Genomic DNA, 16,675 nt, shown 5'->3' with positions numbered 1-16,675 from the left:
CTAAGAGAAAAGATGCACTTGAGCAAATTATATTTATTTAGACCTGGGGCAGGGACTGGGAGGACTGCGGCTTCTCTCCATCAACAAGCACCTCAATCTTTTGAAGGGACTTGTGAGGTGTCCCCAGGTCCCTCTTGGTGACGTTGCCAGGGTGGGGGCTGGGGGAGCACCGTGACTCCCAGGGAGAGCAAGAGGACGGGGTGTGGTGGTGGTGGGGAGTTGCTGGGGCAGGGACAGTGGGTCTGACAGGAGGGGAGAGGCCAGACCTGGTGCCCCAGAGCTCCCTGGGGATGACACATTGGGGTGGCCCTGGAAAGCCACCACTTGGCTGCGTGATTAAAGTCAAGTACCCACGGCAGGGGCTGGCAGAGCAGGAAAACAGCTCTGCCTGCGGGTCTGTCACCCCTCGGCTGTGGCTCCACTGCAGGGAGAAGGGGCTGAGTCCAGAGCGAGCCCGGCTGGGCGCCAGCGGGACTGGGAGCGTCTCTGAGCCACCTTCGGCCCCGGGAGGGTCGGGGCTGTGGCCAGCGTGGGAGCAGAGGCCATCAGCCATCCTCGTCTGTCGTGGCTGAGGGAGTTGGGGCGAGCAGAGGGGACCAGCTGCCAGGCTTCAGGCTGTGCTAGAAGTTTTCCTGCTCCTGACTGTCAGGCTCTTCAAAATGAAACACCAGGGGTGCTGTGATTAGGAGAACCCTGTCCGTCCCCACCCCCAGCCACCCTTGGCTGCCCCTGTCCAGCTGAGCTCCATCCCTTGGAGCTCAGTGTCTCGGCCCCTCTGTGACCCCAAACCCACGGAGGGGAGCGCTGCAGGGGGCACGGGAGGAAGGCCAGGTCTCACGGGGGGTCCGAGCCCCCTCAGAGGCACAGCTCCTCTTTGCACCCCACAACCTGGGCGCCTGGGTCCCCCCTTGGCCTCTAGCTCCCCAAGCTCTGGCCAGCAAGTCCCCATCGATCCATCTGGGGCTCCAGGCTCCTGACTGGGCTCTTCCATCCCCTCTCTCTGCCCTCCGTCCCCTGGGTCCAGCCCAGATTGGCCCTTCAGGATCAGTGGGTGCCCATCGAGGTCCCAGTGTTGGGGTGACCCCCTCTGCCCCCTACCTGAGCTGCAAGGTGCACTGTAAGCAGCATCCGTGCGGTCACCTGCAACAGGAAGGACAGTGACCCATGGGCTCGGGGCGAGCTGCTCCCGTTAACGAGCCAAAGCTCATCAATATGAGCTGAAAGCTCAGCCAGACCCTCTCCGAGCCGCTGGGGTGGCAGCAGGGCCAGGCACCCCGGGGGCCGCATCCCTGGCGAGGCTCACCCGTCTCGTAGTAGTCGTACAGCGTCACGGTGGCTGGCTGGAGGTTCCTCACTGGGAAGTCCTGCGTGGCGGTGAAGGCGAAGGTCTCCTCTTCCCTCGTCAGCTGTGGAGGTGGCCCCAGGGTGAGGTGCAACCACCCGCCATGGGGAAGGATCCCCGCGCCCCCGCACACGGGGTCCTGCTCCTGTCCCCGTGTCCCATCTCACCTGGTCCAGGTAAATCGTCACCTGGTCAGGCTGCACCTCCACCTTCTTCACCAGCTTCTGTCTCTTCAGCTGGAGGGACAGGGCTCGGGATGGGCAACGGCGGCTCGGGGGGTGCCCCCAGCCAGGGCCAGCACCCCAGGTGGGTGCCCCAGCAGGGCCGAGGGGGTGCTGGGGGCAGCGGGGGCTTCTCACCTGCACCACGGAGCTCTTGTCCGGGATGTAGCCAGATGGCAGCTTAGCCTCGATGACAACCATGTTGGTGGTGGGACGTTCCCCAGTGTACCTACAAGGACAGAGCCCCGGGGTGGGGTTGGGATCTGCCCTCCCTCCTCGGCTGCTCGCAGGCCCCCCCCCAAACCCAGGGGACAGCCCCAGCCCCTACCGTGCCCGGAGGAGGAGGCGGAAGCGGGTGCTGGCATCCCCCGTGCACTCCCCGGGCTCTGTCTCCACGCGGAGGTCGAACGTCCCCACGCTCGGAGGGGGTGGCACGTTATAGCGCAGGGTCACCTGGGGGGGACGCAGGAGGGTTAGAGCCACCCAGGGGCCACCGCACGGGGATGGGGACGGGGCCCCCTGGCTGTACCCACCTGCACCAGGGCGCAGCCCTGCCCGCGGGCTCGCACCCCGTACGTCCCCGGCAGCTCGCGCAGAGCCGCCCGCTGCAGCACCAGCCGGTTGCTGTTGTGCAGCGCAAAGTCCTGCGCGGTGCCCGTTGGGGACGTCACCGTCACCACGAAGTCCCCGTTGCTGCCGTACGTCAGGGCGGCATACTTGGCCAGGGCTTGCAGGGCCACCACGGTGTCCTGGGCATGGGAGAAAATGCGGAGCCAGGGTCACCCTGAACTGCAGATACGGGGAGGGGATGCTTTGCTTTGGAGCGGCCCCATGGCCCCTGGTGCCAGTACCTGCGTGGAGGCGAAGCCCCCATAGGGGTTTTGCTGCTTGCTGAGCCAGCGGACGATTTGGGAAGCAGTCCCCAGGTCGGCAGAGGACACTTGGGGCTGGGAGAGGTAGGCCAGGAGGACGTAGGCGGTCATCTCCACCTCCGCCGGTGCAGCAGCAGCCCAGGAGGGCTGCGAGGAGGGTAGAGCCTTCCTCTTCCTCTGCCAGTAGAGCTGTCCCTCTGGGAGAAAAAAGGGGTGGGAGCTCAGCACCCTGCTCCGGGGGTCCCCGGGGGCTGGGGGTGAGGCAGGTAGAGGGTGGCACGGCCCTGAGGTGCCGCTGCTCGTGCCGGGTGGTACCTGCCCGGGTGCTGCTCTGGGCCAGGCTCTGCAGCTGGGCTTGCTGCTGCTCCCTGCGCCCCGCCAGCCCGAAGACGTAGGCGAGCAGCGCCTGCGTGTAGGGGTCATCCGTGGCCGAAGCCTCCAGGCACTGCAGGGCTGAGCTCACCATCGGGTCCTGCCATGGAACAGGAGTCAGGAACCAGCCCCCGGGCACGGGCATCGCTCAGAGACCCCACTTCTGCCCAAGGAGACCAGTTGCACCCAGGTCTGGCTGGGAGGTGGCCCGGAACAGGCAGACTCCCTGCCCCAACGCCCCTCCCCACCCCACCAGCCCCTCCGGGGAAGATGGGGTCATCCTCACCACTGGGGACAGCCCCAGCTCCAGCATCGCAGCTGTGACATACGCCGACAGCGAGAGCTTGTCCGAGACGCCGCCCTGCAAAGGGGACAGCGAGAGACAGGTCCGGCCGTGCCGTGCCACCGGCACAGGGACTCCCCCACTGCCTAGCCCACACGCTGTGGATATGCTGGGGCCAACCTGGCTCTGCAGCGTGCCCCCGTGTCCCACCCCAGCCCACCGACCCACCTGCAGGGCGTTGTTGAAGAGCTTTCCCACACTGCGGAAGCAGCCCGTCTTCTGCTGCTGCTCCCGCAGCCAGCGCAGCGCGTCCGTGAGGTGCCGCTCCTCGATGGCCACGTAAGCTCTGGCTTGCCCAAAGGACTTGAGGACAAACGCTGTCAGCCTACGAGCCAGAGGGACGTCAGAGGGATCGGAGACCCGAGCTGGGCTTTGCTTGGTGACAGGAGGAGCCCTGGCACGGCCGGTCCCCGGAGAGATGCCACTGCACAGCCTGCCCAGTCCCTCACCAGGTATTGCCCGTGGGATCGCTCTTCCCGAAGGCGCTATAAGAGCCATCATCGTGTTTGTAGAGCAGCTCTCGCTGGTAGCCTGCGGGGAGGAGATGGAGAGGAGTCTTTACATCATGTTTTTTACACCCCTGGGGGGACCCCAGAGGCAGCCTGCGGCCCAGACCCACCCTGGGGTGTAGGTAGAAAATGGGGAGGGGGGGATACAGGGCAGTGGTGTCCCTGGGCAGCAGGGCAGGGTGGGACGGGGAGGGGACCGGGGACACTGACCGCTCTGCAGGAAGCCCTGTGCCTTGGCGCGGATGTCGGGGTGCAGCTGCCCGCTCTTCTCCAGGTACTGCTGGATGTAGATGTTGGGGGCGAAGCGGACCATGTTCTGCTCCCCACAGCCGTAGGGCATGGCCAGGAGGCGGTCCAGGTTCTGCAGAGCGTTGCCCATGATGTCACCTATCCCAGGGGGAAATGAGGAGCAACCGTCATCGGCTGTGCCCCCCGTATGCCCTCCCATCTCAGCTCCGGGTGGTCCCACCTCCTGCTGAGCTTGGGCCGTGGAGCTCCGCACCCCTCCCTGCCCCAGGTGGTCCCCTGTCCCCAGCCTGTCCTTTACCCATCACGGTGACATGGGCTCGCTGGGAGCCCTCCAGGATGTTGGCAGGAACTTCCAACGAGATTTCTTCAGTGACTGTGGAGATGGAGGGCAATGACAGTGGGGATGCCCAGCTCCTCCCAGCCCGACCCCACAGCACCCTTGCCCACCCGCTTCCTGCTCCGGTCCTCCACGGGCTCAAGGCCAGGTTGCAGCATCTCAGTGGGGAGCCTCTAGGGACCCTGGTCCTTGACCTGGTGGCCCTTGCGACCGGTGGCCAAGCATCCCTTCCCCATGTCCCCGCGGCACTGCCAGACACCCCCAGCCAGTCCTACCTTCCTGGCAGAGCAGGGAGTTGTGCGCCTTCTCCACCAGGATCCCCCCGGGCTGTAGGGAAGCAGCATCAGAGTTGATCAGGAGAAGGGACCAGCCATGTCCCTCTGTCCCACAGAAGTCCTGTCTGCAGCCCAAGCTCGGAGCTGGGTGCTGTCCCGCTCCTGGTCCTCCTGCTGCACCCCAAGGGCTGCTCAGACCCTGTCCCCAAACCCATCCCTCTTTCTTCCTCCATAACCCATCTGACCTGCACCAGCAAGGGCTTTATCACAGTGTCCACGCGCCCCTGGGCCGGCACCACGGGCATCTCATCACCACAAAGCTCCTTGGAGCTGAGGGCCTCGGTGCTGACAGTGATGTTCACCTCTCCTGTGGATGCAAGCGGGGCACTCAGTCCCCACAGAGGCCCCCAGCCTGCACCGCAGCCCCAGGGTCTTGCATCACCCCTGGGGCTTTGTGTGGGGCTGGCTGGATTGGGATGGGGGTCACCAGGTTGAGGAGCAGTGTTGGGAGGCAATGGGGAGGGTGAAAGTGGAGTGGAGGATTGCTTCCCAAGGTGGCACTGCGTTTGCTCCTGTCCTCCCTGCCCACCCCATTCTCTGAGGGGGTCCCCAAGCAGCAGGGCAGGAGGGTCCCACCGTAACCCCGGTGCTCTGTACCCAGGCTGGTGGCTCTCACGCCCCACCGGAAGGTCCTCGCTTCGTCTGCACAGATACAACCGCCGTACAGCTCGTCCGCACTCGCCGACACCTCCAGCTGCGCCGACTCCACCAGCGCCACCCGAACCTGCCGGACCACGGCCACGGCTCCATCAGCCCCCGCCGGACCCCGGACCCAGGGCCCCCTCCCCAGCCCCGCTCACCCGCAGGCACTGCCGCAGGTAGTTGAAGACGGTGGCCACGAGGGTGAAGGCTTCGTGGCGGACCACGGCGTAGGGCAGCGCCAGCTCCACGAAGAAAGGCTTGAAGGCCGTGAGGGTGGTGGCAGGGGCCAGTCCCAAGCCCGACGGGGACGTGCAGAACATCCCGGCTTCCCACTGGGTGATGGCATCGGGCACTGTCACTGTCACCTCCGCAGAGCCCCGCTCCCTGCGGGATGGAGAACAATCGCAGTGCCATCCCACCACATTCACCCACAGCTGGTGTCAGCCCCAGCCAGGCTGGCTCTCTCCCTGTGGGAGAAGGGGCCATCCTGATGTCCTCAACTTCCCTTCATGCAGGAGGGGAGGTGGGGAGAGGACCAGCCCCATGGGGACTGTCCCCACTCACCCCACAGGGACCAGGTCCCACAGCCACGTCTCGGGGAAATACACCCGGGGTGCCGGTGGTTCTTCCTGGACAGCAATGTCTGGGATAGCATGATACATTACTTTTGGGGCAGCACTTTTCATTACGTCTGGGAGCTCAAATCGTTGAGGCAAATAGGTGACATCGGAATCAAAGCCACCTGGAAAAGGCAGAGCAGAAATTAGGGCTCACAGGTCTCTGAATCTCATCTGTACCTCGCCAGCAGGCAGCGTGATGGTGGCCAAAATCCTTTTCAATCCTCTTCAATCCCTTTGATGCCGAGTGTATTTTCAGGATGGCTCCAAGTCCCCATCAGGACAAGGGAGCCAGGACTGGGCACCAGTTATTTGCTTTTTTCTCCTGCGAGGGCTCAGCAGAGTGAGAAGGGTAAGGGCTGACCTCTGACACCTTGCAATCCAGGCAAGCCGAACCTCTCTTTGCAAACATCACTGGTCTTGGCGTTAGTGAAAAGTTTCAGTGCTGCTTTCTGTGAAAAAGAAAAGACGTTGTCCATCTCTGAAACCCAGCAGGAGGAATACCCCCATCCCAGCAATAAATAATCACAGGGCTGCAGGAGATGACAAGTGGGGAAGGACCAGAGCCTGGGGCCCGTGGGAAAGAGAAAGACCTTTGCCACAAGTGTGGCTTTCACGGGACAGTGCTGTGCTTTCCCAGGACCTCCTGAGCAAATGAAGATGGATGAAGAGGAGCCAGGAGGCACAGGTGAGCAGGGCCTTTACCTGAAATAACTTGTGGGTGTCCATCTGGGAATTCCTCCAAAAAGGGGGATGTAAGTAATGCCTCCCAGGAGGGGGAAACAAGCCTCGCTGTCTTGGTAGAAATGGGATGATGGGAAAGTCGAAGTCGGTGGGATAGTCCCAGGAAAATACTGAACAGGATGGTGAGTCCTGAATGCTTCCAGGGTAGTCAAATTCGGGGAGTACTTTGTAGACCTGGGGATAAAGATGTGTGCTAGGTACAAAACCAGCCAGGCACCCACCCCCTGCCCAGGAGCCAACATGGCACTATGTACCCGTAGGGGAGGTCCCAGCCAATGTCACCTCCTCCTGCCCCCGTCCCCGTCTGGTCCCCGGGGCCCCTGGCACTGCCATCGCTCACCGCCTCGGTGTTGAGCTCAGCCTCGGGCTTCAAGAGCAGCACGCTGCGGTCCACGGCACGGACAGCACACAGGGATCCCGGGGCAGCATCCAGCTCCAGCTGCAGCGCCGAGCCAGGCAGAGCCCTGCCCTCCGAAAAAGCCACCTTCACCTGGGGAGGGACAGGGGTGTCAGGGGGCAAAGGCAGGAGGGGGAGCCACCTCCCATGCAGGAGCAGGACCAAGCCAAGGACATGGAGGTGTCTTCTAGACAAGGGTAAAATCAGGCTTGAGGATTTGGGGGTCAGGGCATGTGATGCTGCGATATCTCTGGAGCAGGATGGACCTCAGGGCCCAGAGCTATGGAGCCATGGAGCGATTCCTCCATCTCCAGCAGCCTTTTGCTCACCTTGTTGGGGAAGCACTTGGCCACCCTGAGCTCAGCGCTGTCAGCCACCATCTCGCCGTTGGGCAGCACCGTGTAGCCCAGCACCACGGCCACGGGTGCCAGATCGGGGCCGATGGGCAGCTCCAGGGAGAAGGAGCCTCTCAGCCCTGGGCCGTGGGAAAGGAGGGGAGGTGAGGAGCAGGCACGGAGAGCAGAGCCCTGCACAGCCCGTCCATGCCTTGGGACCTACCAGCCTCTGCAGGCAGCTCCTTCCTGAGGACGGTGACAATGGTCCCCTTGGCCAGGACCTGCAGAGGAGGAGATGGGAACAACTAAACTGATGCTTTATGTAGAACTGAAATTCCCTGATGGAGGCAGGACCCAAGGGCGAGAGTGTCGGTATGATTTCTGATCTTGCCCAGGCTCCAGCCCCCACAATGTCTCCCATTGGCATGCGTGTCCAACAGTGCCAGCAGACACCTCTGCTAATGGGCATAGGTCTCTCAATCCAGCCAGGACAGATTTCTCATCGTCTTGTCCTCAGGGACACAACCACAAATGCGTGTGTAGATGTGGAACTTCACACATAACCACCCTAACACCCACTGCCCAACCTCCCTGGGCTGGGTCTCACCAGGAAGACCACATCCAGGCTCTCCAGCTCAGACCCCAAGGCCTCCTTGCTGAAGATGTAGTCCACCCAGAGCTGCTGGCGCTGGCCGCAGGGCAGCTCACTCTCCAGCCGACGGATCCACAGGAAGCTTTTGCTCGCTGAAAAGAAGGGTCTGAGGTACGCGTGGGCATTTTGGTAGATGGGTGTTGAGCCATTATTCTGGGTGTGACCTGTCTCGTTGACTTGACCCTGAGCGATGGAGGTAGAAGTCAGGGTGGTGAAGCTGTCTGGCAGCCCACGACGGGCTGGTCCCAGCACCAGGCATCGCTGACGGAGGCTTGGAGAGGTGCCCAGCCCTGTACTGCTGGAGAGAGCAGCACAGGGACCCCCAAGGGGTAGGAGACAGGTCACTTACATACAGGGAGACCTTGCCACTCCAACCAGAGGTCTCCAGCTCGAACGAGGCTCTCCCTGATCTGTCTGTCAGGAAGGTCTGTCTCGTATCTTTTCCTTGCTGGTTAACGATGAGCAAGAGCGGCTTCTGCGGCAGCCCGGTACCGTCGGCTCCCTTCAGCAGCATCTGCACCAGGAGGGAAGGGGAGATGCCCCAGGTTGGGCCACAGCCATGGGGCAGAGGGCAGGGGTGGGAGAGTGGGATTGGGGGTCAGAGGGAGCAGGATTGGGTGCAGTAGGGTGCAGGGGAGCCCCCTGGGGTGCAGGGACCCCTCCGTTACCGTCCCAGTGTAGGGAATCCCAGGCCTGTAGAATTTATCAGTGTTTTCAAAGGTGACCGTGACTATTTCAGGTAAAATCTTGCAGCTCTTGGTGCTTTTCAGCTCCAGCCCTGTGGAGAGGGAGTGGGGAGCTGAGCGTGTTGTGGGGACACAGGTCACAGATTAGCTGCTGCCAGCTCCCCCATCACGGTGCAGAAAAGGTCCCTGGACATTTTAGGCTTTCCCTCTACAAATGGCAGATTCGAGCCCAGTACATGCCTCCAAGAAGAGGAGCAAAACCTCTACTGCACGTTTTAGACCTAAAACCAAGGTGCAGCTGGCTGCAGAGACTTCAGAAAGGGTGCTTCACCAAAGCACCATGATGCAGGGCCCCCTTAGTGCTGGTGGGCCTGGGACAACCCCTGGTCATCTTTTCTGAAGCCAAACCACTGGCAGTCATTTCTGGTGGGTGAGATGGATCATCTCATAGAACAAAGCCATGCCACCAGACTGGGTGAAAACTCTGCTTTGTGTCACAAGGACTCAGCTGGCTACCAGCCATAGCATCAGGCAAATTGCTGGATCTTGGGAAGGTGTTTTTGCCTCCCGAGCATTTTTTTGGTCAGAATTAGGGGTATTGCTTGGCTGACCTGGCTCACATCCCTGCCTGGACCCAGTCACTGCACACACGCACCTCTAAACCACAGCGTTGCTCTCGCGCTTCCCTGGAGAAGACCAATACCCCCCGTGCCCTGTATTTGGGTGCACACGGGGATGAACACAAAGCCATGCACCAGCAGCAATGCCCGTTCCTAACCAACCAGGAGAACACTGCCATCCCTACCTGTCCCATCCTCCACTAACGAAGCCTGGACTTGGAATTGCTTCCGATACATGGAGCTGAAGTTAGTCAGCAAAACCTCTGTTGAAAAGCAGCCGTTCTTCTCAGTCTGGAGGGAGAGAGTCCGCCCCATTAGCACCAGTCCTGGGAAGGGTCTGGCCCAGTGGCACCCACGCTCCCCGGCTGTACTCACCTGCCCGCTAACCTCGAAGCAGTTCATCTCATTCTGGGGGGCACCAGGAAGTCTGTACAGGTTCTTGATGTGCAGGATGGGCTGGCACAAGCTGGCCTGGACCTTCCCCTGGACGGGCTTCCCATAGGTGTACCTGTTGGGTGGAGGGTGGTGAGGGTGGGCCGGGTGGCCCACACCGTGTTGGTGTGGCCCAGCACAGCCTGTTTCGGGCTCACCGTCCACAAATCTTCAGCTGAAACTTCTTGTCCTTCTCCAGCACCGCGGCAGGGAGGTCAACTGTCATCTCAAACTTGGGCAGCACTGATGGAGAGGCAAAAGGAGAAAGGGCTGTCGCTCCCAGGACAAAGACAACGGTGCCTGGGTGGCCAAAGGGGCCAAGACGTGCTGCCCACAGGGACATGCTGAGGTGAGGCTCCCACCCTCCGTGCACCTCCTGGTCCCCACGCACCATATTCCTCCACGCTGAAGGAGTGCCTCTTCCCCTCCACCTCGATGATGTAGGTGCCCAGGGCCGGCTCCGCAGCCAGCGGGAGGGACAGCTCCACGATGCCCTGCCGCGGGCTCACCTCCTGCCACTGCGCGACGCGGTTCCCGCTGGGATCCTGCGCACAGGGACGCGCAGCGTCAGCACCCCGGGGACCCCAGCACCCCACGATAAAACAGCCCACGGCTGCGTTATGCTTCTCCTCTCCCAGCCATGCTGCCTTCCCAAGCCCACACCACACCCAGGAGCCTCCCTCCATCTCTCAGACTGACCTTCAGGAACACAAGGGGCAGCTGCAAGGCAAAGAGAAGATGGTTAGAGGAGAAATTCAAAACCTTCCTTGGGGTCTCACCAGAGGGGGGACATCTACAGAGCCATGGATGGAGTAGAGTGAGGGTTATGTGTGGGATGCTGTGAAATTCCAATCCTTCAATTAGCTTTGGGATTGATTTTGAGCCTGTGGGCGGCTCTAGCTGGGACGAACTGCAGGCACTGCCAGCATGGCACGGAGAGGTGGCATCTCCCGGTGCCTTTGCAAGAAGCCAGCAATGATTTAATCTGGGAACCTCCTGCACTCCCAGAGACCCAGATGATTGCTTGGGGGTGCCAGAGACTGAACTCGCCTGTCATCCTGGTGTCTGATGACCCGACGGACTTTCCTTTCTTCCCGCTCACCATCACTACCTCCCTCACCAAAAGTTTAAGTGGGAACGTTCCCATGTTACCCGTGCAGTCCTGCTTTGTCTTTCCTTAGCCTGCTGAAGCCTGTGTGAACAACCCAGGGCATCCCTGTCCCTGGGGAGGGCAACCACCCAGGCAGAGCTGGCTGGGGCAGGATTCCCAAGGGGAGAGGTGCTGGCTGACTCCCACACCTCTCTCATGGCTTGCTCAGACTGTAGGAGGGCAATGCAGAGGAGTCCTGTCGCCTCCCCCCCATCCCCAGCCAGGCTCTCACCTTCTTATTGCTGGGAGTGAAGTCTTTATCCAAAGAGACAATTCGAAACTTCACTGGAAAGAGCAAATGGGGATAGAGAAGTGTCATGGTTTAACCCCAAACAGAAATCAAGCACCACGCAGCCACTCGCTCGCTCCTTCCCACTCCCAGTGGGATGGCGAGGAGATGCAAAAACAGAAGTGAAACTCGTGGGTTGAGAACAGTTTGAAGACAAAGAAAATAAAGTATAATAATAACAACAATAATAAAAATATAATAATAGTCATTAAAATTAATATAATAAAAAAGAGAGAAGTGAAAGACGAGTGATTTGCAATGCAATTACTCACCACTTGCTGACTGATGCCCAAGCAGCAATTGGCTCCCCCCAGCCAACTGCCATCCCCCAGTTTATATACTGAGCATAACATGTTATGGTATGGAATAGCCCTTTGGCTAGTTGGGGTCAGCTCCCTCCCAGCTTCTTGTGCACCCCCTCTCTGGCAGAGCACAGGAAACCGAAAAATCCTTAGCTTAGCAACAACTAAGCCATCAGTGTGTATCACACTGAATCCAAAACACAACACTGTACCCGCTACTAGGAAGAAAATGAATTCAATCCCAGCCGAAACCAGGACAAGGAGTGGGTGCAACTGCAGGGAGGGGGGATCCCTATGGGGAAGGTGGATGGAAATCCACCCTAAGCCCTGCAGTGGGGCACTGCCCCCCAAGCAGCACAGCCTCCAGCACTGCCAGCATGTCCTGGCGTTGGCCTGGGCCAGTGCTGGGGGTCCCAGTGCAGCCCAGGATGAGCTCTCCTGTTTCCGTGCAGCGTAGGAGCAAGGTTGAGCCTCCTGCAGCCCTCTCCCACCAGGTCTTTCAGCCCAGAGCAGGGTGGTCCTTCCCGCCCCCCTCACCTTGCTGTCCAGGCTTGTAGACAGCCTTGTCTGTCTGTATGAAGATCCCAGGCTCCAGGGCTCTCAGCATCACCTTCTTTCTCTTGGAGACATTCAGGGAATCTCCCTGGATTGAGACGTGCAGGTCTACAATTTCCTCCTTCCCTTTGGCAGGGGCTGGAGCCTGCCAGGGGAAACACCAGGCACCGGGTGAGGACAAGGGATATGCCAAGGCCAGGATGCTCTGCTCACTCTGAGCGACCCAGAGCACTCCTCACCCACAGGGACACTTCCCCAAGCCAGGGGCTGGGAAGAAATATCCCCCCAACACCCTGCCCTAGCGTACAGGTCTGCTACCAGGGGGGTTATTTCAGCCACCTAATAAACAGGCTGAGTGTAGAGTTGTTTTGCCTCTGTGGAGGATGAAACCCTACCAAAAGATGGGGAAGTCACGCCTGCTCCCAGCCCCACATGGGACCACAGCTCCAAGCTCAAGGGAGCTGGAGGAAACTGCTCTGCCTGGAGACATCGGGGTGTCCAGGGCATCCCCCTCCATCCTTAGAGCTGTGCGTGGGGTGACACTCACAGGGAAGGTGATGTTCAGGTATAGATGAGGCTCCTGGACCTCCCTCTCCAGCAGGGTCATGTTATGGGTCCTGTCTCCTCTCTGCAGCTGGACTGTCACCTGGACGGGCTTCTGGAGGCCACTGAGATGGACCCACAGCATTGCTGTGTGGGGATGGTAGATCACAGCTGGGGATGTGACCACATAACTCCTGGCAAGGAGAAATGCTGACATGAGAGGTGTGGGGATGAGGCACATCCCAGTACAGACCCCATGGAGGTCTTGAAGAGCTCCTGGGAGCACAGAAACCTATGCTGGGGTGCAGGGCCACCTCCCCCAGCCTTCCCGCTCTGCTTCTGGGTTCCCCTTGACTTCTCAGCTCAGCAAAGCAAAGGCTCTGCTCACACATTGGCTGTAAGTGAGGCAACAGGTACAATAAACCATCCCAGAGCCACCAGCCCCAGCAGCTCCCGGGTGCCAGGTCCTCGATGCTCATGGGCAGGGACAACCCACCGGCATTTCCACCCTGGCCAGCAATCACATGCACGGGAAGGGTTGGTTCCCACTACGTGCTGCCAAGGAGCCAAGACTAAATGCCCTCCCACCAGGCATGGACAGACAGACAGACACAGAGAGGGCTTACAGTGCTGCAGATGCCCCAGCTGTGAGGTGCAGGATGAGGAGTAGCAGGACGGGCAGGGCAGCTGGGGACCTCATGTCTTCAGCTGCAAGCGGACGTCAGGGGTGACCACAGCCTCCTGTCCAGGCGTTGGGTTGCTGTAGACCCACGTCTGCTCTGCTGCAGGCTCTGAAATGAGATCTTCACTTCCCATCCAGCGAGCAAACAAGGGTTGGCAGAGGCATCCAGCATGGGCCTGCAGATATAGCCAAGGCAATGTTTACCATCTGCCCACAGCCTCCTGGGTTCAAGGCTCTGGCAGATTTTTGCAATTTGAGAAAAGGTTCCCATAGGCTCTAGAGGTTCCAAACCAGGGGGCAGGACCCACCTACACACTGGTTTGATGGGAAATGATGGCAGGAGGGAGCAGGAATGTGTTCCCCAAATGAAAGTAGGCAGCACATCATGAGAACAGTCTGTGAGTTACTGGCAATTTCTCAGAAGGGCTTGTTTCCAGGTATTTCAAATTTAGCCAAACAGTAGCTATTTGGGCTGATCGCGGGTCTCAGGCTGTCTTTTTGCCTAGTTTCCTCCAATTTCTTCAAATCAGTTATGGGCACAGGAGCAGGACAGTGTTGGGCTGCCGCGTCAGCTCCACCCGCCCTCATTCCTCTCTGCACCGTGCCTGGGAGCCAGACACCGGCTGGGGCATGGGCTGAGCTGCCTCTTTCTGTCTTGGTGGGAATGTAGGGAAACTGAGGCAGCTCCACAACAGCCATGAGTGCATCCCCTGCTCTGGGGTTTTGCAATCCCCTTCCCTGTGGGGACGTGGGGAGAGGCAGAGGGGGTGCTGCAGGAAGCCACGGACGGGGCTGACCTCTTCCCTGTGAGGTCTCAGATGACCACAGCTGCTGTCCCCATGTTTGCCCTGTTCGAGCATTGCTAGAAACAGCCCTGTGCTCACCTCCCGGCCCTTCAGGAGCCCCCTCCTGTGGAAAACATAGGCATGATTCGTGTCAAGATAGAGTGTGGTGCGATAAGTGCAATTGTTGCACCTTGTGTGGATCTGGGGTGAGTTGTGATCACTATGACATGTAGAGCAATTGTAGTGAATGTTGGAATCAAATTGAGAACGTGTGAGAACAAGAAGAAAATGTACCTTTAACTTGAAACACTGTAAGCACTGCTGCCTTTTAGAAACACTCCTTAACCCCCCCCTAGAGCTGAGACAACAGCCGTTTAGAAAAAGCCTGCTGAAAGCTGAGACCCTGAGACTTTTAAAGGACCCGATGAGAAGAAAACACGCCAAGAGGTGGAAACCTTCAAACTTCCAAAAGATCCCCTGGGAGGAGGACACTACCCCAGCAATTCAAAGGACCCAATGGAAGAAGAGCAGGACAACTACCTGATGGAAAGAGTCTAAGAGACACTGCTTTTAGAACTTGGGGTGCGTTGTGGCAGAGTTGAGACTCTCTGCGCCCCCAGCGCTGCTTTGCCTATTGCTTCTCACCCTAAATTGATTGAACCCAAATAAAATTATATCTATTTTTATAAAGATTGGCTTCGTTCATTTATAACACTCCCAACAGTGTCAGTGTCCAGAGGAGGGTGGTGCTCACCACCCCCGTGGACATGGGGCAGGAGCATGGCCCCGAGCCCATCCTGCCCGCCCAGGATGTTGGACGTGGGTCAGTGCCCCGACAGGCGTCCGGGGGACTGCTCAACGTGACAGGGAGCTCGGGGCCATTGGCACACCGAGCCCTTCAGGGCACGGGGCAGGATGCAGCGGGGGCCCTGAGCAGCACGGCCAAGGGAGATCGATTCGGGAGCGGAGGGGGCCCATCGGTGCCCATGGGGCTGCTGAGGGGAGACATTTCACGGAGGATTTGTCACTCAGTGCTGCCGGTGACTTTGGAGCAGGAGCCAGAGTGTATTGTCGCCCAGCCCCTCCTGACTAGGCACCACTGACCCCACGTCGTGCTCGTCTTCTGCAGCCTTGTTGCCCGTGCAATGAATGCTCTCACTGGTTTGGCCTCAGCTTTTTATTCAGCAAAGGAAAGTGAAGGGATGACCACTATTACACATTATTAAAGGCAGACGGGAGTGCTGAGCCCCAAACACAAAGTGCATTTTGGGACACAGGGCTGGCTTTGGTCAGGGGTGGTGGGAAAGAGGCTGAAGAAAGGGAGCTTTCTTGCAAGAAAAACGTTTTGCTACTTCCACATCCCTTGCCCCACTTGCATTTTGCTTCATTTTTCAGCCTGGCTGAGCAGGGACAGAGATGGGGCTGGGCACAGGGCAGCCCTGAGCACCCTCTGCATGCCCAGCATCAGGCATGCACTGATCTCCCAAGGCTTTTTGTCAGCCCAGGGTCAGCTCGCCTGGCCCGGCCCCCTCTCTGAGGGACTGAACTGGCATCATCTCAAGGGAAACCACGACTCCACGGTGGGCAGCACAGCAGCAGCTCCCCAGGCAGCCCCCGACCCCACGGATAGCAGGGCTGCTGGGTTTCGGGGCTGGGTTTCGCCGTCCTTGTCTCAACCATGTTGCTGCAGGTTCCTGCTGGGTCAGGCGAAGGGGACAAAGGGGTGGGAAAAGGCTGCCAGGCTTCAAGACCGTGGGTGTCTGGTGGGGTATGACGGGCTCAGGAGCAGAGGGACAGCCAGGAAGCTGCAATTTTCCTTCACATACGTCTTGAATGCTTTAAAATCAGGAATACAGCACGTATGAGGCCAGGGTCAGAGTCAGCCTGCCCTTCTCTGTCCCAGAAACGCTTCCCCTGCTCCAACAAATGCCCCATCTGGAACCCATCCCCCCCAGCAGCCCATCGGCTCCAAGCCCGGCTGTCCTTGGAGCAGCCCCGCGCACGGTGTGATGAGGGGAGCAAACTGAACGTTGGGCAGCCAGCGGCCTCAAATCTACCAATCTCACCCCGAAAAGGAAGGGAAGGCACTGTCCCACTGACGGTACCTAAGCACGGACACAGACTCTCCCTTTGCTCTGGGCGCTGCTGCCCCTCCCCTGCCCCTTGCAGCACCCCCCAGGCACTGCCCAGCCTGGCCGGGGCATGGGGAGATGCTCTGCTCCGCTCCAGGGGTGCCTGATTTGGGCTCAGCTCTGCTCCCGCTGAGCGGGTGGTGCAAGCCCTCTCCTCGCTCTGCTCACCTGCACCATCAGCAGTTTTGTCTCGCTGTCCACACGCCCCTGGGCTGGCACCACGGGCGTCTCGGTGCCACAGAGCTTCTTGGAGTGCAGGGCCTTGGCGGTGACGGTGACATTCACCTCCCCTGCAGAGGAAGATGGGGGATGTCACTGTGACACTGCCTCAGGGTCCGGCTCCAGCTCAGAGCATTGCTGGGGAGCCAGGGAGGGAGGAGGGTGTGATGGGACTGGGAAATGGAGGGAAGAGGCTGGAGAGTGGAGAAGGTAAAGGGGAGAGAGGGGAGAGGTAGCTGGGAGGGGGAGGAAAGGAACAGGAAAGCAGTGACAAAGAGGAGGTTTGCAAGGAGTCTCACCACGGGGCTCTTCT

At 59.8% G+C, this 16,675-nt stretch overlaps 1 protein-coding gene across 1 annotated transcript; it reads right to left on the bottom strand.

Moving 5' to 3' along the window:
* Positions 1-37: 37 nt before the first annotated feature.
* LOC116964964 (alpha-2-macroglobulin-like protein 1) lies at positions 38-13,360 on the bottom strand. The gene is given in 38 exon segments (XM_042787106.1): positions 38-222; positions 1,099-1,140; positions 1,304-1,406; positions 1,510-1,578; positions 1,702-1,792; positions 1,892-2,016; positions 2,097-2,312; positions 2,415-2,632; positions 2,751-2,907; positions 3,094-3,168; positions 3,319-3,475; positions 3,600-3,681; positions 3,870-4,046; positions 4,207-4,281; positions 4,521-4,572; positions 4,766-4,887; positions 5,178-5,304; positions 5,381-5,606; positions 5,787-5,964; positions 6,204-6,291; positions 6,545-6,576; positions 6,682-6,757; positions 6,924-7,073; positions 7,310-7,455; positions 7,539-7,596; positions 7,923-8,150; positions 8,317-8,481; positions 8,636-8,745; positions 9,459-9,564; positions 9,649-9,781; positions 9,864-9,948; positions 10,097-10,250; positions 10,405-10,425; positions 11,088-11,140; positions 11,984-12,146; positions 12,549-12,738; positions 13,171-13,288; positions 13,291-13,360. Coding segments are annotated over 38 exon segments (4,623 nt in total).
* Between the last annotated feature and the right edge of the window lie 3,315 nt (positions 13,361-16,675).

The sequence above is a fragment of the Tyto alba genome, unplaced genomic scaffold (genome assembly GCF_018691265.1).
Source record: "Tyto alba isolate M040663 unplaced genomic scaffold, T.alba_DEE_v4.0 Super-Scaffold_12, whole genome shotgun sequence".
Taxonomy (NCBI): domain Eukaryota; kingdom Metazoa; phylum Chordata; class Aves; order Strigiformes; family Tytonidae; genus Tyto; species Tyto alba.
This window is presented reverse-complemented; position numbering and strand designations above follow the sequence as displayed.